The sequence below is a fragment of the Phascolarctos cinereus genome, unplaced genomic scaffold (genome assembly GCF_003287225.1).
Source record: "Phascolarctos cinereus isolate Bilbo 61053 unplaced genomic scaffold, phaCin_HiC Scaffold_4;HRSCAF=312, whole genome shotgun sequence".
NCBI lineage: Eukaryota > Metazoa > Chordata > Mammalia > Diprotodontia > Phascolarctidae > Phascolarctos > Phascolarctos cinereus.
The window spans coordinates 673,249,090-673,272,333 of NW_027555847.1; the positions used below are offsets into that span (position 1 = coordinate 673,249,090).

General features: G+C 47.9%; 1 protein-coding gene across 3 annotated transcripts in view; it reads left to right on the top strand.

Annotated features, from left to right (window-relative positions):
• Window positions 1-23,244, top strand: part of STK11 (serine/threonine kinase 11) — a 189,654-nt gene that overhangs the window by 153,161 nt on the left and 13,249 nt on the right. For all 3 annotated transcript variants that reach the window (XM_021009115.2, XM_021009111.2, XM_021009110.2), the window contains one exon: window positions 21,442-21,686. In XM_021009115.2, coding sequence (XP_020864774.1) covers window positions 21,442-21,653 — 212 coding nt within the window. In that variant the 3' untranslated portion in view covers window positions 21,654-21,686. The remainder of the gene's footprint in view (window positions 1-21,441; window positions 21,687-23,244) is intronic.

The window sequence follows — 23,244 nt, forward strand, 5'->3', positions numbered from 1 at the left end:
TTGCTCCCTGAGGGCCTCCCCATCAGCATCTAAGCTCCTAGTCACTGGGGCTCTTCTTCTAACCTTCTGATCCAGCAGGTGCCGTCTTGCCCTTCGTCATCTGAGCAGCAGGAGTTGGGGGGACAGGCAGTCAAGAACCCTGAACTTGGAGTGAAGAGAACTGACCTTTTCTTTGTTTTTGTTTTTTGTCCTAGCTTTTCTTCTTATTCCCTGTGTGGCCTGAGGCCGACCTCTTAACTTCCTCTGGACCTCAGCCTTCTCATTTATAAAATCACAGCCTGAATTTCTCTGGCCTGTGTCAGTTTCTAGAGGCCTTTCCTCACCACAAAACTCTCAAGAAATTTTGTTTTTTTCTGTTTTGCTGTGAGGAAACTGAGGTACATACAGAGAGGTTGTGATTTGCCCACGGTCACACAGCTAGGAAGTGGCAAATCAGGGACTCCATGGCCTGTGAGATGCTGTATGGCATTAGCACGCTAGGCTTGCAGGGGTGCCCTTTCAGTGGAGGGCCCAGAAACTTCGTGTGGTGAGATGGCCTGTCAGCCTGGCAAGCTCCGGGATTTGAGGCCCTGCTCTGCCGCTTCCTAGCTGTGGACTTGGATAAGCCTCCGATGCTAATATATGTACATGCTCCTTGATGGCTGGGACTAGCTTTTTTTGTTGTTGTTTTGTTTTGTTTGTTTTTCATTTTTATGCCCTCTGCCTCCTCCAAGACTTCATTATAGTTGCCTAATCAATACTGATTGGTTGATAATGCACCCCTTCCACCTATTTTACCAGCACCAAAGTCAAGGTCAGAGAAAGGGCAATGGCTGTCAAGTCCTGTAACAAGCAAAGGGAAGAGAGTAACAGCGCACAGACTTAATATTTTATCAATCAAGCAACATTTATTAAGTGCCTACTGTGTGCCCGGCCCCGTGCCAAGCACTGGAGATACAGAAAGCGACAAATGACAGTCTCTACCCTCCAGGGGTTCACAATCTACTGGTATAGATGTGGGTGCTGGATTCATCAAGAGTCAGGAGTCTTGAATTCAGACTACAGGTGGAGCTCCAGCTGTGTGACTCTAGGAAAGTGATTAAATCTCTCTGGCCCTCAGACCCATCCCTTTTTTTCTTTTTTTCTTTTTTTTTAATGAGGTAATTGGCTTGAATTCTCTATGAGGACGCTTCTGGCTTTATATCATACCAGCATAGGTCTGGAACTGGATGGACCTCAGAAGCCATGGAATTGAACCCTCTCATTTTACAAATGAGAAATCGGAGACTGAGGAAGGTTAAGTGAGTTGCATGGATAGTGGGTATCAAAAGGGGCAGAATTTGTACCTATGTCCGTTGACCCTAAGTCCATTAACCTTAACCTGAGTCTTCATTTTATGTGCTGGTAAATTGGAATAATAATATTTGTCCCTTCTCCTTTATAGCTATTGCGAGAAAGGTCTTTTGTAAAATTTAAAGAGCTAGAGAAACCGAGTCATTGAGTTAATAGATGCAGCACTTGGTGCAGTGGATAGATTGCTGGGCCTGGAGTCAGGAAGACCTGAGTTCAAATGTGGCCTCAGATACTTACTAGCTGTGTAGACCCTGAGCAGATCACTTAACTCCTGCCTTCCTCAGTTTCCTCATCTGTAAATGGGAATAATAATAATACCATACCTCCAGGGTTGCTGTGAGGGTCAGATGAGATGATATTTATAAAGTACTTTGCAAAACTTAAGATGCTCTATAAATGGTAGCTGGTAGTAATAGTACTAAAATAGTATAGGATCCCTGGGATTGCAGTTGGAGTGGAGGGCTGGCCAATGATACAGCCGTTGGTACCCAAACCAGTAATTGAGCCAGTGGATGGAGGCTCTGGCCTCCTTTTACAGGAGAAGCTGCTGCCCTGCCACCCTCCTGGGGCCGAAGAGACCATTTGTCAGAGGGCTAGGAAGAGCCCATGTGGGGCAGAGAATATTAATGATTTAAGCCTCGCCTCCCAGGGAAGAAGAGCACACTGCTGGGGTGCCTCAAGATTTGGAGAATAAACCAAAATTAAAGGATATTGTGCTGTGGGAATCATTTATCCTGCCTCCTCAGCCAGCCCCCTGGCAGTGCTGGAGCTGCTCAGCTCTGCAGGCCTCCAACAGGAAAAGATTCCATTAAAATAACTTACAAATGGTTTTGATCAATTGAGCAGTGAGAATAGGGAATGAGTCATAAGCAGAGGTGGGAGCTCTTGTGTGTGTGTGCGTGTGTGTGTGTGTTTAATATTTCAAGCCTCCATGATTTCTTCTGTGTGGAGATGGCGTCAACAACACAGACTACAGCCCCCACGCACACACCTCAGTCAGGGGGCGGGGCAGGGGTTTCAGGAGTTGCTCTGGGTGGATTTCACAGGTCCGATGGACAAGGCATTGGGGGTCACTGTGTGAGGAGTACCCTGAGTTCTGACCTGGGCTCTGTCGTTTAATTACTGTGTGACCTTGGGAAGCACACCAATCCATCTGAACCTTGGCACCCACAATTGGAAAAGGGGAAAATAACCCTGGCCCTGCGTGCGGCACAAGGTTTTGAGTGTGGAGCAAAAGCATCTGGTAAACATAAAGCATCCGTGATAATTTTTAGCTAGGCTGATCCCTATAAGGAGACCTGCAGCTTGGTAGGACTTTGTGTTTCTCCAGCATGTGCTTTTGAGGCTCCAGGGTCATCTCCACACCACAGTGAAGAGTGGGTCATTAGCATGGGGGAAGGATCATATGTATGGGTGTGCACACATGTGTATTTTAATTTATCTTGACCCTTTTTTAAAAATTCTTATAAGTAACTTGTTTTCTGTTACCTTCATTTCCCAGTACATTCTTCTTCCCTCCCTACCCAGAAAGAAAGAGGAAAGAAATGTTTTCACCAGTTCCCCAACTGTGACTGACATATCAGCTGCCTTTGGCGGCACACACCTGTTCTGACAGTGGATGCAGCATTCTGTACCCATGGTCCACCACCTCACCACAGCAGGGAGACAAGCCCATCTTCTCATCTCCTCTTCAGGGCCATGCTTGACCATTATCATTAGGGCAGTGTGCAGTTCTAGTTTGTTGTTGTAGTTCTTTTCATTTAAATTGTAGTCAGTGAATCTCAAATCTTACATTAATCAGAGGTACAAAGTACTCAGGCTGAAAGGACATTTAAAGAGGTGGTGAGTTCCCTGTCACTGAAAATATTTGTACAGAGGTCATTTGTCATGGCGCTGTATTAAGGAGCTGTACTTCAGGGAGGACTGGACTAGAGGATTCACCTCTTGGAAAGAAGAGATGGTGGGCCTGACTTGCCAGACCGCAGGATGGTGGGTGGCCCTATGGTAGGAGCCCACATCATCCCAGAAGAGGAAGCAGAGAGTTTAGTATTTCTGGGACAGTGCAGGGAAGCCCTCTGGAAATTGGAGGGGGCAGGGAGAAATGCGTACTGGCCGTTGGGAGAAGGGTTCTAGCTTTGGCCTCATGTCTCTGTGGGGCTTATATTCTTCATCTCTACCATGAGGAGCTTGGATGTTACACTCTCTGAGATCCTTTCAGGCCCAGCATTCTGTGATTCCATCTAGACCTGGGTTAGAGCCCCAGCTCTTCTATGACCTTATGCCTCAGTCAGGTAACTTCTCTTCAATCTCCGCTTGTGGAGAAGTTGGCCTTGGAGCCAGGAGAGTTGAGAAACTCACCTTCGTGTCTACCGCAAGGTTCCAGTCTTGGTCCTCCTAGTCACCGCCTACCCTGCAAATGAAAAATGAACACAGCCCTGTGCCTGGCACAGTGTCCAGAAGGTCACTGACCGGGGAGTGAGGAATCCTTGGGTTCCAGCCTGGCTCCTCTCTGCACACCCTTCCTTCCTCTCCAGGTTTCTGTTCCCTCTAACTACAGAATAAGTAGTCTCTAAAGCCCCCTTCTCACCCTGAAGTTCCCTGATTCTGTGGAAGCCAGCAGCTGGAGGGGCTGGGTGGGGGGCGCCCCCTCATGAATCAGCACCATGGACTGATCCATACCCCTTCTCAAGCAGGCAGACTGCCCCCACCACATTGAAAAGCAAAACAAAAGCTTTCAGGTTTTGCGTCTTTTCCTTCTCTTTCCCTGACGAGTATTTGGGAGGGGAGCCAGGGGAGAGCAGGAAGATTGGGAGCATTAAAAAGCCTGAAACTAAAAATAAAGGGTGTTGAGTATTTACTAAGGTGGCTTTTTATAGTAGACGATCCCTTACGTGCAAGCAGACGTGTGCTTTGAAGCTGGTGAATCAGGCCATCTTGACGCCCTTTATGTAAGAAGAGGTCCTATTTTGAACAGCTTTTGTGTTGAGAGGAGATGGAATCTTTGAGCAGGGTGACTGGGGAGAAAGCAAGGGGCGGTGGGGGCCAGCTGACGTCCGTCCCTGAGCAGCAGTTCAGCCGCAGCAGGGACGGGTGTGGGCTGCTGGTCTTCAGCAATGTGCAGCCCTTAATGGAGAGGCAGGAGAATGGCAATTGTAATAGATGATGCACAACGGGTCACAGGCTCCAGTGTGGGCTGCAGTGACGGGTACAGAAAGCCTATTTTCGGTGTTAAATTTTTTGTTTTCATTAATTGAGCCGGGGGGTGGGGAAGCTGAGCTGATGAAACTGGCACTTTTGCTTCTCTCCTCTTGTTTCCTTTCCCAGAAAGGGTTCCTGGCATCAGCGTCATCATAAAAGCCCCTATTTCTGGAGCCTTTTGCAATATAAGAATTTTTTTAAAAAGAACTTGGCTCATAATGACCTTGCGGGGTAGGTAGTGGATAGTATCTGTATGGATCTGTATCACTGTATCTGTGGATTTTTTTTTTCCTTAATGAATCCCACAGCTTACATGAGCAGAGAAATTAATTACTCTGGCTGAAAGGTGGCTTAAAAATTTTTGGCATGACGTTAGGCAAGTTACTTCCCCCATAAGCCTCAGTTTCCTCATCCATAAAATGGGGCTAGTGATTACTCATAAAAGCATAGAAGAGAATTCCAAGGTCATCAACTTCAACCGTCTCATTTTACAGATGAGGAAATTAAACCCCAGAGAGGTAGATCGCCCAAGATCACACAAGCAGTATTTTAACCCGGGTTCCTCTGACTGCCATTCTGCCCATCTCTGCTATGGCACATGTAGATCATGCTTTCAATAATTGTATGGTGGGAAGAGAAAAGGACTTTGCAAACCTTAAACTGCTGTAAAAGGTATGATTTGTAATCATCTGAAAAGCTACCTCAGCATGTCACATATGGGTTATCAAGTAATAATTTGCCAAGAGCAACTGGGAACCCACTTTACTAGCTTGCAGCAAGCATCCCTAGGTTACCTGCCTTGGGAACATAGCAGTTCTACCCATTTTATAGATAAGACAAATGAAGCTAGACAAATGAAGCTAGGAGGGCGTCAGACTTGCTCAGGGTCCCTTGGCTTGGCAAGTTATGGGTGTGGAAGCTGGGATGTGTGATACAGTCTTCGATGGCTTGTTTAGGGCTGCTTCTACCATGTCAGTACCCCACTGCCTCGATGGTGTCTGGGATGGCCATTCATGCTACAGAAGAGCAGCCTGCAAGGGACTCTGGTCTTGGGGTCTTGCACCCCCTGGCCTCCCCACTCCCCACCTCCAGCTCTGTCTCCATGACAGCTTTCTTGCTTTTGAGGCAGGTCATATTGTAAAAGATGAATTGTCCCACCCAGAGGCCTCAGGATATTCAGGCAATAAAACCCAGAGTTATAGACAATAGAAAGAGTATGAAACTTTAGGTTTCCATAGACCTTTGCTTAAACTGGGGAGTAAGTGCAGGGCAGGAGACTTGGGTGCTAGTGAAAGAAGTTCCCTCCAGGATAATTACATGGAACGGACAGGAAGTATGGGAGTTGTAATCATTAAAGGTAGAGCCATAAGTCATAGAGCTGGGAGGGTCCTTAGAACACTGGGTGGCAGAGCTGGGAGGGCCCTTAGAACACTGGATGGCAGAGCTGGGAGGGCCCTTAGAACACTGGGTGGCAGAGGTGGGAGGGCCCTTAGAACACTAGATGGCAGAGCTGGGAGGGCCCTTAGAACGCTGGGTGGCAGAGCTGGGAGAAACCTTTCAGGTTTTACTGTTATTGACACTGTACCACTGCAAACTTTTCCCCTTTCTTCTCAACCCAGACCCCATCCCCCAAATTTAGTCACTGCGAGGGTTGAGCAGCTCCACAAGGAGCTGCCTTTGATCCCATCCACTTTAGCCTTTAGGGTCTTACTCCATTAATCTTCCACTCTCTCACATGCATCTTCAGTCCCTTTGAGCCCTTCCTCCTCCCCATCTTCTTTGGCCTGGAGTGCTGGACTTGTCATCAGGAAGAGCTGAGTCTGAATCCTGTTTCAGAGACCTAGCAGTTCTGTGGCCCCGGGCCTCATCCAGCCTCTGAGTCCCAGTTTCCTCATCTGTTAAATCAGGGTGATGATAGTGACCCCCTACCTCACAGGCTTATTCTTAGGAGACTGTATGTAAAGTGCTTCACAAACCTTAAAGCGCCATAGAAACGTCAGGCTGTTGTTCTTACCAAAATGATCAGGGTGCTGCAATTTAGCAAATTTCACTTTATTGTTCCAGCTGATACCCATTCAGTTCAACTCGGCTGTCACTGATTAAGCAGTTGTCATGTATAAGAAACTTTGCCGTCTCTGTCTTCTCCCGCACTACCAGGCAGCTGGAAACCGTTGTCTCCTTGCTACTTCCCTGATCTCCACTCACATTTCAACCCTTTGCATTCATAGGACCGTAGATTCAGAGCTGGAAGGGCCCTCTAAGGCCATTTAAGCCAATCCTTCCATTTTACAGATGAGAAAATTAAGGTTGTAACTTCCCCGAGGTGACCCAGCTTGTTTGAGTCTGACTCCAGATAGATGAGTCAATCAGCAAGCATTTATTAAGCACCTGCTGTTTACTAGGCAATGTGCTAAGTACTGGGAATGCAAAAAGGCAAAAATAGCCCCTGCCTTTAAGGAGCTTATGTTCTAATGGAGGAGACGACATGCATATAAATAGGTAAGCGACTAGAAACTTACAGAGCTGATGAAACAACTTTAAAGAGGAAATCTGCAGCAGGATGGGGAGCTAGGAGGGGCCTGGAAAAGGTTTTGGGCAGGGTCTTGAAGAAAGCCAGGGATTCTAAGAAATGGAGACGAGGAATTAGAGCATTCGGACGCAGGCATGGAGGGCAGACGATGCAAAACGCAGAGATGGGAGAGAGTGTTGTGAGTGAGTGAGGAGCATAAAATTGGCCAGCGTGACTGAATTTTAGAATTCCTTGGAAGAGAATCAAGGTATAGGAAGCCTGAAAAGACTGGAAGAGGCCAAGTTGTAGAGTTTTAAATGCCAAATTGAGGACTCTATGTTTGATGCTGGAGGTAATAAGGAGCTGCTGCAGTCTGTTGAGTGGGACAGTAACATTATCACCCCTGTCTTCTATGTAATAAAATCACCGTGAGGGGCAGCTAGGCGGCACAGTGGGTAGTGCATCCCCACTCGGGGAGTCGGGATAACCTGAGTTCAGATGTAGCCTCAGATACTTAATAGCCATGTGACCCAGAGCAAGTTACTTAACCCCTGATTGCCTTTTTTTTTTAAGACTACTTTGAAAGGAGGTGAGAATTGGGGGTGGGGGATGGGTGAGGGTGAGGATAGATTAGATTGCAGAAGGACTTGTGACAGGAAGAACCTGGTGTAGGCCAGAGGTGGTGAGGACCTGAATTAGGGTCGTAGTTGTATGACTTGGCAGAAGAGGACATATATGAGAGAGGTATTGTGATGATAGAAACAAGGTCTGGCAGCTGATTGGCCATATGCACGGAATTCAAAGAAGAGGTCAGGATGAGTGACTTTAAGGATAGTAGTACATCCCACTGGAGTAGGGAAGTTCAAAAAAGGGGGAGAGTTTGAGGGGAGAGACAGTGAGTTCCGTTTTGGACTTAATAAGTTTGTGATGACTACAGGACATCTATTTTGAAATGTCCATTAGCCAATTAGGACTGACACCCAGGACGGATGCAGGGCTGGATATACAGACCTGGCAATCGTTGTTCCAGAGACGATAATTGAACCCATGGGGAGCCGATGAGAGCACTAAATAAGATAGTATAGAGGAAGGAGACAAGAGCCCAGGACACCCGCCCTTGGAGACACCCCCAGTTAATAGGGGTGACGTGGATGAAGATCTAGCAGTGGAGACAGAGGAGTGAGCAGACAAGTAGGGGGAGACCCAGGACAGAGCAGAGTCGTGAAAACCCAGCTAGAGGAGGGGTGACTGGCAATGCAGAGAAGGTGAGGATCGAGAAAAGGCCAAAGGATTTGGCAATTAAAAGATCTCTGGCAGCTTCAGAAAGGCCAATTTTGGCTTTCCTGAGGAGTTGGGAAGGATTCTTTCCATGACCCGTACTGCCTCTCCATCAACATCACCATTCTATTGGAACTGCTTTCTCCAAGGTCACCAACCTCCTCTACCAAGTCCATGACCTTTTCTCAGTCCAAACCCTCCTTGAACTCCCTTCCCTGTTCACTGGGTAATTGCTTCTCCTTCTGCTTAAAGCATGACACTGCCTAGGTGAACTCCTCTCCCTAACCTTTCAGGGTGGCCTAGTGCTGCAGAGGGCCCTGGATTTGGAGTCAGAGGACCAACCTGGACTTCCTTCCTGACCCTGTAGTGACCTCGGTCAGGTCCCTCTTCTATAAAACGAGGAGGCTGGACTCCATCTTTAAATTCAGTTCACTTGCAACCCGAAACCTCCTTTCCATCTTCCTCCTTTTCCCATTCATTTAAAGTGGATATTCCCCAAGGATCTAGCCTCACCTGTCTATATTCTCACCTGTGGCAATCTCCTCCACTCCCATGAAGTCAGCATACATTTTGTGTGTGTGTGTAATAAAAAATTTATATGTATGTGTATATGTGTGTGTGTGTATACACACACACACACACACACACACACACACACACACACACACAATTTCTCCTCAATATTCCTCTGTAACTTATGGTCTTAGAATATTGCCAAGGGTGAAGGCAGGTCAACTAGTGGCCTGGTCAACTTGATTATCTTGAGGGGCAGCTAGGTGGCGCAGTGGATGGAGTGAGTCCTCCTGGAGTCAGGAGGACCTGAGTTCAAATTCGGCCTCAAACACAGAACACCTACTAGCTGTGTGACTCTGGGCAAGTCACTTAGCCCCAATTGGCTTGCCCCCCCAAAAAAATTTATCTTGATAACTCTATTTCAACACAGTTGGTTTCCTTTGTAATTTTGTATATTTTATGCCTTTAAAAACATTATTCTGAGCAGGGATCCTGTATGCTTCTCCAAAAAAAGTAAGAAGCCTTGGGTTAGGGAAAGTGAGAGGTTAAATGGTAATGGCCTTGGTATGACAGCTAGCATGTGCCAGAAGCAGAAATTTGAACCCAGGCCTTCCTGACTTCAAGGCCGGCCCCTCTCTCTCCACTTTGCTGCACCACCTTTCAATTCTTACTTCGTTTTCTGACTTAAACAAAAGTAAGAAGGGATCTGGCCCCCAATCCCTAAAGTATCTATTAGCATCTTGAAAAGCTGCCTCAGAGGGGGCAGCTAGGTGGTTCAGTGGATAGAGCACCGGCCCTGAAGTCAGGAGAACCTGAGTTCAAATCTAGCCTCAGACCAAACACTTGACACTTACTAGCTGTATGACCCTGGGCAAGTCACTTAACCCCAATTGCCTAAAAAAAAAAAGAAAAGAAAAGAAAATCTCCCTCAGTACCACAAGGATTCTTCCCCATCTGCCATCAGAAAGCCCCACAACCCAGACTATAGCCTTGAAGATCATAGCGATCATTGTAGCAAAGATTCTACTTCTGTGGCACTGTGAGGTGGGGGCTCCATCAGCTGGGCTAACCATGTTTTGGAGAGATCTCAGCAGAGTCCCTCTTAGCCGCCACAGACTTCGGTTGGCCTGTCTCTGAGACATACTCAGCTTTGTGCAGGTTGGGTCTCAGGACTCAGGAATTTCATAGGCTGGTAACCTCTTGAGCAGCTTCATTGGACTATAAAGGATCTAAATTCTTGTGTTTTATTATTGTTTAGTCATTTTTCAGTTGTGCCTGGCTCTTCAAGGATCCCATTTGGGATTTTCTTGGCAAAGATGCTAGAGTAGTTTGCCATTTCCTTCTCCAGCTCATTTTATGAATGAGGAAACTGAGGCTGATGGGGTAAAGTGACTTGCCTGGGGTCACACTCTGTTTGGTAAGTGTCTGAAGCCAGATTTAAAGTCAGGAAGAGGAGTCTTCCTGATTCCAGGCCTAGCCCTCTATCCACTGCACCACCTGGCTGCCCCATGTTGTGTCCTCATCCACTTGGATCTTTCAGACCTCGTACTTGATCCATTTGTGAACATAGTTCATGCTGTGATTGTGAAATATCCCATTAGGACAGCCTCAGGCCAGGCAGCTGAGAGAATTCTTGGTAGTGTAGACCCTGGCCAAACAGGAAGGCCTGGGTGGAATTCTCCCCTTTGGCCAAATTTAATATGAGAATGTATATTGGATAAAATATTGCAGGAGGTAAATGAGTTTCTCTACCAATAAACCTAGCACCATGCAAACCACTGGATTTTTGTATTACACATGTCACCAGTGGGGCTATTGGCCCAGAAGGATTCCATCCATCTAGAATTCAGTGGGGCAAAGGGACAGTGGATGGTCTATGCTCTCTGTCATCTTGTTAACCATTACTTGCCTTCTTATTCTTTCCTAGATCCGGTCACTAAACACTGGTGGTTGATGGGCACGGGTTGAAAAAAATCTAAGGGGACCCTCCTAGGACTATAGCATAGAGAGCCGTGGGACTCTTTTGTGTCCTAGTGCCCTTTGGTAGTCTGGTGAAGGCTGTGGACTGATTCTCACAACAAAGGGATGCAGTGGCTGTCTCCCATGTCTGGAACTTCTCCTCCACTCAACCTAGTGAGCTCCCTGGCTGCCTTTAAGGCCCCCTAAAATCCTATCTTGTACTGGAAACCTTTCCCAGCCCCACTTCATTCTTCATTCTGGTGCCTTTCCTCTGTTAAAGATTTCCCATTTATCCTGTACGTGTAGAGCTTGTTTGTGTATATCTGTTTGCGTGTGATCTCTCCCATTAGATTGTAAGCTTCTGCCTCCTTTTGTATCCCCATCTCTTATCACAGTGCCTTGTGAATAATAGCTGCTTAGCAAATGTTTATTAATTGAAGTAGATAGAGTTCTGGGCCTGGGGTCAGGAATATCTCAGTTCAGATCCTGCCTGAGGAACTTTGTAGCTGTGTGACCCTCGGTTTGCCTCAGCTTCCTCAGCTGTATAAATGAAGGTGATAACAGCACCTACTTCACATAGTTGTTATGAAGATCAAATGAGATAATATTTAGAAGTTACCTAGTACAGTGCCTCATACATAGTAGGTGCTTAATAAATGCCACCTTCCTTCTCAGAGTCATGTTCTTAAATGCATAAAATGCATAGGATTACAAAGGAAACCAGTTATGTATCGAAATAGTTATCAGAATACCAATGAACAATTTCCTGGGACCCCTAGCAAAGAGGGCTCTGTTGTGTGTCCAGAGAAAAGAGGACGACATTCCGTAGTCTCATCTAGATCACTGTGTTCCAGGCTGGGCAGTCATCTGGTACGTGTTCTAGACTGGAGACATCCTGGTGATCGTGACGAGGTCAAACAACCTCTAGCTCCGTGTGGCTGCCCAGGGTGAATTAAGCCCAAAAAAAGCCATTGAGGAGCTGGTGTTGTCGTGAGGGCACCAAGATGGAGACCCAGATGAGCACAGTGACAGGAGCATGCAGGAGCGGGGAGGCTTCTTCACACAGCTTGACAGCCACCAGAAGGCAGCACCTTCCAGCGGCCTCCGAGCTCTGACTCTGCCAAACCAAGCCCAGGCCCTCAGGTCAGGGGTTCGGGAGGTGTCTGGAGGCTCCCTCAGAAGGGAGTCCCTGGCGCAGCCTCTAGCACACAGCTGGGGCTTACTAAGTGCTCGTTGGCTGATTCACGGCTCCTCCTATTCCTAGAGCTCTTCATGGCTTATAAAATGCTTTACAAATCAGTGAGCAAGAAAAAGGCAGTCCACCTCCCGAGAAAGAACAGATGAACTCTGAGTGCAAATTTGTCTCACTTTCTTGATTTTTTTTCTCAGCTTTTTTTATGATGTGGCTAATATGGAAATATATTTTTGCTTGATTTCACATGTGTTTTTAATATCATATTGCTTGCCTTCTCATTGGCTAGGGGAAGGAGGGAGAATTTGGAACTCACAATCTAAGTTTTAAAAAAAAGGAATGTTAAAAATAAATAAATGACAGATATTTCTTAAAAATAAATCAATCAACAGTCATTTATTAAGTGCTTACTATAGGCCAGGTGCTGCTCTAAGCCCTGGGGATACGGAGAAAAAGCAGAAACAGGTCCTGCCTTCAAGGAGCTTCCATTCTAATGAGGGCAATGACATATGTGAGTGTACACACAAGATAAATCCAGAGTAGTTGGAAGGCAGTCACACAGCTGAAGGGACAATGTATTCTCTTAAGTCTTATACTAGGCAGGCCGGGGGGGCTCCTGCATTTATTATACCAATTAGCTAGAAGAGTTTGGTGTCCCCAGGAGGGAGATGCCGCTGTGAGTCACAGGGGTCAGGGAATACTGGGCTTTTTTTTTTTTAAATTCTGAACTTAACACACACCAAATAAAATGAGCATTTTCCCGTGCAGAGTAGAATAAAGAAAGGGGATTGTGTAAAAACAGAAACCTCTTATCATCAGGCTAGGCTTTTCCTTTTAAGTACAGGCTGTCCCAAAAGTCATAGTGCAGTTTTATATTGTTAAAGCTGAAAACTTCACTAAGACTGTTAGGACAGTCTGTCTATACCACAAAATCAGCATGTAATTTTCAAAACTCCTGCTTGTCTGTGATTCTTTCTGACCTTCATTCTATTCTTTTCTGTATATTTTTAAATGCTTCAGTGACCCTCTCATCTTTCTTTTCCTTCCTTGTTTCTTTTTTTTTTTTTTTTGCAAATCTGTTCCTGCCCTCTTCTCTCTCCTACCTCCACTTCCCCCAAAAAACCACTCTGTGTGTGTGTAGGTATGTACCTATGCATAAACACCCAAGCACATATATAAAACCCTTGTAGGCAGCGAGGTGACACAGTGGATAGAGATGGGCCTGGGGTCAAGAAGACCTGAATTCAAATCCTGCCTCTGGCACTTGTTAGCGGTGTGGCCCTGGGCAAATCATGTAACCTTTGTCTCATTTTCCTTGTCTGTAAAATGGTGGAGATAATTATAGTAGCCATCTCCCAGGGCTGTTGTGAGGATCAAATGAGTTAACATGTATCCTGCTTTGTGAACCTGAAAGCAATATATAAGTGCTAGCAATACACATACAAACACGCGGGTGTATACTGTACAGCTCTGTACACATGTGTGCAAGCAAGTGCGCAGTCAAGCAGAGGGGCAGCCGGGTGGCTCGGCAGACAGAGTGCCGGACCTGACGTCAGGAAGACTTGGATTCAGATCCGGCCTCAGACCCTTCCTGGCTGGGTGACCCTGAGCAAGTCACTTCACCTCGTTGGCCTCCATTTCCTTCTCTGTAAAATGAGCTGGAGAAGGAGAAGACAAACCGCTCCAGTATCTTTGCCAAGAAAACCCCAAATGGGGTCATAAGGAGTCAGACATGACTGAAAAACACATAAACGATGACAAAACAGGTTCCCACATTGGCATTCACCATGTTTGTCAGGAGGTGAGTAGCCTGCTTCTCCACCCGTTCTCTGCAGTCGTGACTGGGCCATTGGGTTCATAAGTCTTTCATTCAGAGGTCTTTTTCCCTGCAGAGCTATTGTTACTGGGTAAATAGCTCTCTCCTTTTGCTTCCTTCACTGCGCATCACCACATAGCCAGTCACAAATTAGTGTGACTTAATAAATGTCCCCTGACTTGGTCCCATTATTCAGATTCCAAGTGTGTCTATTTCCAGTGGGCTGGAATCAGTGGCCGTATCTCCTGTGGTTATAGCTTCAGATAGCTCCAGTTTGAGTGCATGGGACCACTTCAGGGATTCATTATTCACACAAATCAGGACCTAGCTGTATATCAGTCTTCCCAGGTTTCTCAGAATCCATCCCTACCTTCTTTTTTTTTTTTAAAGGCAATCGGGGTTAAGTGACTTGCCCAGGGTCACACATCTAGGAAGTGCCTGAGGTCAGATTTGAACTCAGATTTTTTTGTGATATCAAGAAGAGGCATAAGTATTTTTATGCATACGGTTCCTTTTCCTCTTTCTTTGATCTCTTTGAGGCCGAGTAATGATATTGCTAGGTTAAAAAGTATTCCAATTTTAGAGTTTCTTGGGCTCAGTTTCTTGGGCACAATTGCTTTCCATAATTGTTGGACCAATCCACAGCTCCCTTAGCCGCGCAGTAATGTGCCTCTCCTCCCACAGCCCCTCCAGCAATTGTCATTTTCCCTTTTTGTCATCTTTGCAAGTCTGATGGGTGTGAAGCAGAACCTCAGAATTGTCTTAATTTGCATTTCTCTAATAACTAGCCATTTGGAATATTTCTTCATAGAAATGTTGATTTCTTGGATTTTTTTTTTCTTTGAGAACTGCCCATTTCTATCCTTTGAGTAATCAGGGAAATGGAGGATAGTAGGAATAGAGTCAGGCCTTGAAGGGTTGGTAGGTTTGGGATGGTCCAAGAGAAGAAAATGATGTGAACAGGGTCTCCAAGGCAAAAATAGGAATAATAACAGCGTGTGTTCGTATGAAGCATCACAGGTTACCTAGCCTTGGCTCAGCATCCCTGGGAAACAAGGTGGTGCAAGTATTATTGTCCACATTTTATAGGAGAGCAACCGGCCTAGAGAATCAAAGTGGCTTGGCCAAGGTCCAACAGCTAATTAGCTTCAGAACTCAGTCTAGTGGAAAGAGCCCTCCTTTGGAGCCCAAAGACTTGTGTTCAGAGTCTGCATCTGGTCCTAATGACCTGTGTCACCTTGGGCGAGTAAGTCACTTCATGTCCTGGGCCTCAGTTTCCCTATCTGTAAAACAAAAGATGTAAACTGTTTGACTTCCAAGTTTCCTTGACTATACCTAAGCTCCAAAGTCTTTTTTTTTTTTAATACGAGTGTGATATGGGTCCGGATGTGGTAAGACCAGCCTGTCTGAAATTCAGAGGGTGGGGAAGGTGGTCTGGTTGGGTTCCTGTCCATTCATCAGCTTCTTGTAACCTCCTGAGGTGAGAGTGTACTGTTATCTGCCTCAATTTTACTAGGCAATGTGCCTGCATCGACTAAGCAGCCCAGACCTCACTTTCTTAGCCTGTGGACCCCTCATGAACACAGCTGATGCTAATCCTCCTGACCCTGGAGAAAAGGGCCCCAAGCCCTGAGCAGCAGGTCTGACAAAAGGGCCTCTGACGATCCACCCCTCCCCCAACCAAAGCTCTGCCGTGACTAATGCAGGTTCGTCATGTGACTGGAGGTGGATGCTGAGCTCGCTTCAGTGGGGGCGAGCTCTCACCCCCTCTTGACACGTGTGTGAGTGACAGTCACGGGGAGCTGGGGGTGGGGGGTCCTCGTCTTGAGTGTTACAGAATCCCAGTCAGGCTGCTACCCAGAATCCAGCAGCTTCCTTAGCCTGCTCCAGGACAAATTCTGTTACTTTTCTCCTCTCTGGGTCCCCACACCCCCTGGCTCAGCTGAGCACAGTTGGTAGCAGGTATCTTGGAAAGGACCCTGGATTTGCAGACAGGTAGCAGAATCTGAATGCCAGCTTGGCTGTCCAGCTTCTGTGCGGCCTGGGACAAATCTCTTCATCTCCCTAAGCCTGTGTCTCATTCTGTCTCTGACCTGGCCTTGAACTGAGTCTAGGGTCACGAGTCTCCCAGAGCCACAGAGATTCATCTGTGGCTAGGTGGTCTGCCTCCTGGGCAGACAGTGCTTAATAGATGTTTGACCGGGGAAGTTGGGTAATGTCAGAAAAAGCACTGGAGCTGGACTAGAAGATCTCTAAAGCCTGTTCTGTCTTCTAATCCTGTGAGACTCTGAGGCAGGAAGATCTGAGTTCAGACCCACCCTTGGATACTTAGAGCCATGTGACCCTGAATAAGCCATTTAATCGAAGTCTGTCTCAGTTTCCTCATCTGAGCTGGAGAAGAAAATGGCAAACAAGAAAACCCCGAGTGGGGTCAGGAAGAGTCAGGCATGACTGAAATGACTGAATGACACCAAGTATATGTATCTGTGGCCTGCCGGGATCCCTGTGTGTGGTTTCCTGTTTCCCCCCCTTTTATTTGAGTTTGACACCACTGATGTAGGGAACCCCTAGGTGAGGAATTTCCTGCTAATGCACATCAGCAGCTTCTCTAAAACACCGAGAGGTTAAGAGACTCACCCAGGGTCATCCTGCCTGTATGTATTAGAAGCATGACTTGAACCTAGGTCTTCCTGCCTTTGAGAATGTAGCCTTGGGGCAGCTAGGTGCTGCAGTGGATAGAGCACTGACCTCGGAGTAGGAGGAACTGGGTTCAAATCTGGCCTTAGACACTTATTAGCTGTATGACCCTGGGCAAGTCACTGAACCAAGATTGCCTCCAACAAAAAAGGAGAGAGAATAGCATTCTAGCCAGTATGCTGCAGTACCTGTCAAATGCCTACATAAGTGGTAATAGTAATGTTTATTCACATAATAGAGTCTGAATTCCTTGAGGGTAAGCATCGTCTCACTTTTGTCTTGTAGCATTTAGCACAAGCACACAGCGGTCATTTAATAAATACTAATTGATTGTTTTAGGCACAAAGCTTTTTTTTCCCCCCACAAACAGCTTTGTAAGGCAGATCTGGTAAGTAGGATTCTTCCCCTTTCACAGATGATAAAACCAAGGCCCAGAGTGGTTAACTGAGATGTGAGGAATGATTGTTATTCTTTGCACTTCAGACTTGGGGCTGTAATGAGGTCCAGAGGTTTGCTGAGGGTTACATGTGTCTGAGGAGGGGTTTGAACTCATCTTCAGGCCCCTCCGTCGTCCTAATGACTGGGGCCACCGTCCTGACTCCTCACATCTTGTCTTCCTCCCTAAGGCTGCCGCCAGCCCAAGGAGCACTTGTAGATTCTCCCCAAATCTGGGGTCTTAGAGCAAAGAAACTGGCCCTGCCCTGTAATGTGTAAACTGCTACCGCTGTGCACAGGAGCATACAGACTCCTGGATTGGGTGGGCTTTGGGAGGTCATCCATAACATGGCCTGCCCTCTGCCTGTGTTTGTCCCGCTCTCCGAACAGATTGGTGCCAGGCAAGGGAGCCAGCATTCCTCAGCAGAAGGGTCCCAGGGACAGTGAGCGTCACCAGAGAGCTCAGGATGACACAGATGGACTCACCCTGAAGCCCTGAGCTCCCCTGGGCTCTGGGTGACTCATCCATCGAGTCGTGCTTCTAAAGTTTAAAATTACCTGGGGGGGCAGAGTCCCAGGATCTGAAGCTGGGAGTGAAGAGAAATCTTCTCTTCCTGTCCCTCATCGTGTCCAAAACTCCAGACTTCCTTCCCTTCCTCCTTGTACTCCCTGGCCAGGGGCTTCAAACAGGGACCCCCAGAGACCCCTGTCACAGGCTCTGGACAAGGCCTGGATTCAGGAAGTTGTTGTTCAGTCATTTTTCAGTCATGGCCAACTCTTTGTGACCACATTGGGGGTTTCCTTGGCAAAGATACTGGAGTGGTTTGCCATGTCCTCCTCTAGCTCATTTTCCAGATGAAGAACTGAGGTAAACAGGGTTAAGTGACTTGCCCAAGGTCACACACAGCTAGTAAATGTCTGAGGCCATATTTGAATTGAAGTCTTCCTGATTCCAAGCCCAGTGCTCTATCCACTTTGCCACCTAGCTGCCCTGAATCAGGAAGACTACTCACTGTGTGCCCCTGGGCAGGTCACTTCCCCTCTGCCTCAGTTTCCTTAACTGTAATACAGGAATAATTGGTTGTTGAATGGCTCAGACAAGATATGTGTAAAGTACCTAACACACAGTGGGTGCCTAATAAATGCTTGTTTGCTTCTTTCTTTCCTCCTTCCCCTTTTTCCAAAGTCCCTGGCTCTTTTGTGTCCATTCTGTGATTTTTATCCCCTCCCTGGAGTCTCCTTTCCTAGTCTCAGTCTGTCCGAGTCCAGGCTCACCCCTGCACTTGAGGAGGTCAGTCATGGCTAATTGCCTTCCTTTCTGGGTTGTTTTGTGGATGAATGAACAAATGAACAAGATCTGGGGCTCATTCTGCTATATGAGCATTAAATTCTGGGTCAGGAGACGCAGATTAAAGTTTCTCTTAGTTATTACTGTGTGACCTCAGAGTTGCTGAATCCCTCTGGGACTCACTCTCCCCCATCTTCACAACAGGCAGAACAGATCCTGCCCTACTCCTGGTGCTACTGGGAGTGACCCTTGAGCAGAGAAGAGAAGATGGGAAGGGATTTTGGAATGGGAAGCGAGGGTCATGACCCACGACTGTTATTTGTGTCAGTATTTTTTTGTTTTCACCTGGGGGCTGCATCCCTGATGATTTGGGGCAGCAGTGACTAGAGAAATGGAGAAACAGGGGTCACAGATTTAGAACTGGAAGAAGTCCTGGAGGCCAGTCTCCTTGTTTTACAGATAAGCAAACTGAGGCACAGAGTTTAAGGGACCTGCCCGGCGTCCCATGGGGAGTAGGGGAGCAGAGGCCCTGTGCTAAGCTCTGGGGATTAAAAAAAAAAGAAAGAAAGAAAGGCAAAAGACAGGACCTGCCCTCAAGAAGCTTACAGTCTAATAGGGTTGACAATATGCGGACAACTAGGTACAAACAAGTTATAGACAGGAGACAGAAATAAGAGCAGAAAGGCATTGAGTTTGAGAGGGATTGGGAAAGGCTTCCTGAAGAAGGTAGGATTTCAGTTGGGTTGGGATCTGAAGGAGGCCAGGGAAGGAGGAATGAGGAGGGGGAGAGTCTCAGGCCTGGGGGACAGCCAGTAAAAATGCCTGGAGCTGAGAGATGGAAGAACAGCCAGGAGGCTGGAGTCCCTGGATCAAAAAGATTTTATGTGGTGGGGTGGAAGGTGGAAGGTGGAAGAAGACTAGAAAGATGGGGGGAAGGGCAGGGCATGAAGAACTTCAAAAGCCACAAAGAAGATTTGACAGTTGATCTTCCTAGTAATTAAAATAGGGCAGGTGGGTGTCAGCAGTGGCTAGAGTGCTAGGCCAGGAGTCAACACTCATCTTCCTAAGTTCAAATCTGGCCTCAGATGCTTACTAAACGTGTGACCCTGGACAAGTTACTTCACCCTGTTTGCCTCATTTTCCTCATCTGTAAAATGAACTGGAGAAGGAAATGGCAAACCCCTCCAGTATCTTTGCCAAGAAAACTCCAGAAGGGTTGGACAACTCTGAAAATCTCTTTGAGAGCTGAGTGAAGGATAGACTGGATTAGGGAGGGACTTACATGGGGTGTGAGTGATGATGGAGAGAAGATATTATGAAGATAAAATCTAGAGGCCTCAGCAGCAGCTTGTATGAGGGGAAGGGGGGTGGTGCTGAGCAAGGGGAGGTAATGAGGAATCCAGGACTCCTGGGTTTTGAGCCTGGGTAACTGGGAGGATGCTGGTGCCCTGCACAGTAACGGGAAAGGTGGGGGAGGGTTTGGACAATGAGTGAATTCCAAGATGTGCAGTTCAAGATGTCCAGTAGACAGCTGGAGATGGGGAAGGGGGAGGGCTGGAGGTCCAGAGAGAGGTTAGGAGAATCATCTGCATAGAGATGATAATTGAATCCATGGGAGCTGATGAGATCAGAGCTTCACTCTGTGATAGGAAAAAAACTGGAAGCAAAACCAGAACCCATTGATTGGGGAATGACTGGACAAACCGAGGTATGTGAATGTAATAGAGTATTACTGGGCTATGAAAAGAGAAAAAAATGGGGAATGATAATAATTAACAACCAGCATTGCTGTAGCACTTTCCCAGATTACCTCCTTGGAGCCTCATAATAAGCCTGGAGGGTGGGGAGTGAGATCAGTGTTCCCATTTTGCAGATGAGGAAGGCAGTTGAACCCTAAAGAATCATCCTAATTGGCTGTCTTGATCCTGGAAAGCTAATGAGGAACCACACCTTCCTCCTCTCCCTGGAGGTGAGGGACCCACAGATGTGGGGTGCGCAGTATACTTTTAGGGAGGTCAACTTTGCCTAAATCATAGGATCAGAAACTTGGAGTTGGATGGGACCTCAAAGACCATCAGATGAGCCCCCCTCATTTTACAGATGATGTTTTTCTTTGGCAGCTAGGTGGTGCAGTGGGTAGAGCCTCAGACACAAATCAGGAAGACCCGAATTCAAATCTAGCCTCAGACACTTATTAGCCGTGAGACCCTGGGCAAGTTACTCAATCCCAGTCAGGTTCAGCTTTCTCTGCTATAAAATGGGCATAATGATGGCACCTCATTATCCCCATCTCCCATTAGGGCAGCTAGATGGCACAGTAGATAGATTGCCAAGCCTGGAGTTAGAAAGACTTGTTTTCCTGAGCTTAAATCTGGCCTCAGATACTTACTGGCTATGTGACTGTGGACAAGTCACTTAACCCTGTTTGCCTCAGTTTCCTCATCTGTCAGATGAGCTGGAGAAGGAAATGGAAAGCCACTCCAGGGTCTTTACTAAGAAAACCCGCAAAAAGGACTCACAAAGAGTCGGGGGAAAAAAAACATTTCCCAGTGTTGTTGTCAGGATTATATGAGATATTTGTAAAGAGCTTACCACAGTGCCTGGCACATAGTAGATGCATAATTAATGCTTATCTCCTTCCTCCTTCTTTCCTTTGTCAGGAAGAGGGGTTGAGTGTAGGCTGGCTATTGAGGGACTGGTGTAAAATGTAAAAAAATAAAATCCCAGCACAGAAATAAAACTTATGTGGAGATTGACTTTGGGGGCATAGGGAAAGTGACCTGCTCAGGTCTGAACCATAGTTTCTTGGCAGGTCTCCCCAGCCCTAAATCTCTTGGCCCAGCCTTGCTGCTGGGCCTCTGACACATATCCCTCCCCTATCTGCCAGGAGGTGACGGGATGCTTTCATCTTGCATTCTTTCTCATACCTTCTTCTCTCCAGCCCCACTCACCTCCTCCTCAGTTAGGTAACACTAAGGTTTACAGAGCACCTCAGACACGTGATCTCATTAGCTTCTCCTAACAGCCCAGTCAGATCATCTAGGTGCGATTATCCCCATTTTACAGATGAAATAACTCGGCCTCACGGGAGAGTTGCCTCTGGTCACGCTGCCTGTTAAATGTGCTGGGTAGGATTCACAGGCAGCTCTCTCCCTCTTGGGGTTCAGCCTCCTGTTAGCAGAGGTCTGACCATCCTCTTCTCTCTGCTCTGTTCCCCTTTCCAGGACAGGTCCCTGAGGAGGAGGCTGGACAAAATGGACAGAACCGTGGGAGCCGGGGTCCCCCCAAGATAGTGTGCATGAACGGCACTGAGACAGCGCAGCTGAGCACCAAAGCCAAAGCTGAGCGGAGGGTCAGCGCCTCCTCCAATCCCTCCCGCAAGGCGCCCTCTGCCAGCAGCAAGATCCGCCGGCTGTCAGCTTGCAAGCAGCAGTGACCTTCCCCCACCCTGGGGCTGGGGCCCAGAAAGGTGAGCATGGTGGGCCCTGGCTCCTCCTGGGAGGCCAAGGCTCTGCAGAGGCCTCTACCCAGCTGACCGCCATGTCTGCCATCTGCCCTTCCCCTCCCTCAGCCAGAGTCCCAACCCTCTGTCAGGAGTAGTGTTGGCCACACTGAGCCAGCTTCGCAGGCCCTGCAAGGTGTCCCTTTGGACAGGAGACACAGGTAGAAGGTGCTTGCTGAAGACTCCTGGTCACAAGGAAAGGCTTGGAGATGCCGGAGAGGGGCTAGCTTCGGGCAGAGCCTGGAAAGGGGTGGAGGTGACTCTTGTTCCAGTCAGTGCCTGGGGCAGATCCTACCAGGAGGGACCCTAAGGGGCAGAGAAGCTTAGCCCCATGTGGCCTTGCCCCTGTCCTCCTTTCTTAGGGATAGCTGTCAGCTCCCAGCAGGGAAAACAGGGCTGGAAGACTCTGGTCTTCCCCTCCCCTCCCTATCCCGTGGCCCCTGCCCCCAGTGCCCGCCCCTGCTCCAGTCCGGGAGCTGCTTTTGTACCCATTGACGATGACTGTGCCTTGCCGTGTGGGTGGGAGACTGGGGAGGGGGGGAGAGGGGGAGGGGACCGGGAAGGAGGCTGGGGGTGGATGACAGAGAACTAGCCGTCTAATCACAGACTGAATGTTTATTGCTGCTTCTGCCTGCTCTCCTGTGTCCCTGCAGCCGGGCCAGGCTGACTCATCCTAGACAATGGCACCGACTGCCTGGCTTCCCCCACCCCTCAGGGTTTTGAAGTGATGGTTACCCAGCCCCAGAAAGGAGGCAGTTTGTGGAGGAAAGAGCCACCAACCGGCACTGTGACATTGTGGGTTCTAAGGGGCCTCCCAGCTCTGGAATGCTGGGTTCTCTGGTCTCATCTCCTTGGACACTCTGTATTGTGATTCTGAATGTCATCTGCATGCTCCCTCTGCCCCCCACACACACACACCCCCATACATGGCAGGTAATGCCTTTCCAGGCCAGAGTTGGAGTCCCCTGCTTGGAAGAGACTTGCAGAAGGGCCCCACCTGGTCTGGATTTGGCCTCTCTCCTAATCTCCTAAGCCCTTGGGGAGTGGGTTTTTCTGGCTTGGCAGGGTAGCTAGAGGCTGCCCAGAAAACCCTTGCATGTGTGCAACAAAAGCTGCAGCAGCCATTCAGAGGGAATCTTCTGTACCCAGTTCTGGGGATGAGGACCTGACTGCACGCTCCAAGAAGCAGACAGCCCAGGGGCTTCTTGGGAGTCTGTCCCATCCCCACCCCCTGCCAGCTTCCCAGAAAGCCCTAGATTCTGTTCCTCCTGAGATACTTCTGGTCACATTCCTGGCTGCTTGTTCCACTAGAACCCCTAGCCCCCTTTTTTGTACCTTCCTGGGCTGGGAGGCACAGCACTCATGCTTCCAGAGCACGTCCTCCATCCATGGATCGGTGACTCATCCCTCCTCCTCCCCGGCCCCCTGGCCTCTCTCTCCCAACATCAGCCTCCTCCCTGCTCTGCAGCCTCCCAGAGCTTAGCAGCTCTTCTCTTCTGGAATCAGAACCAGCTAGGTAGGATGG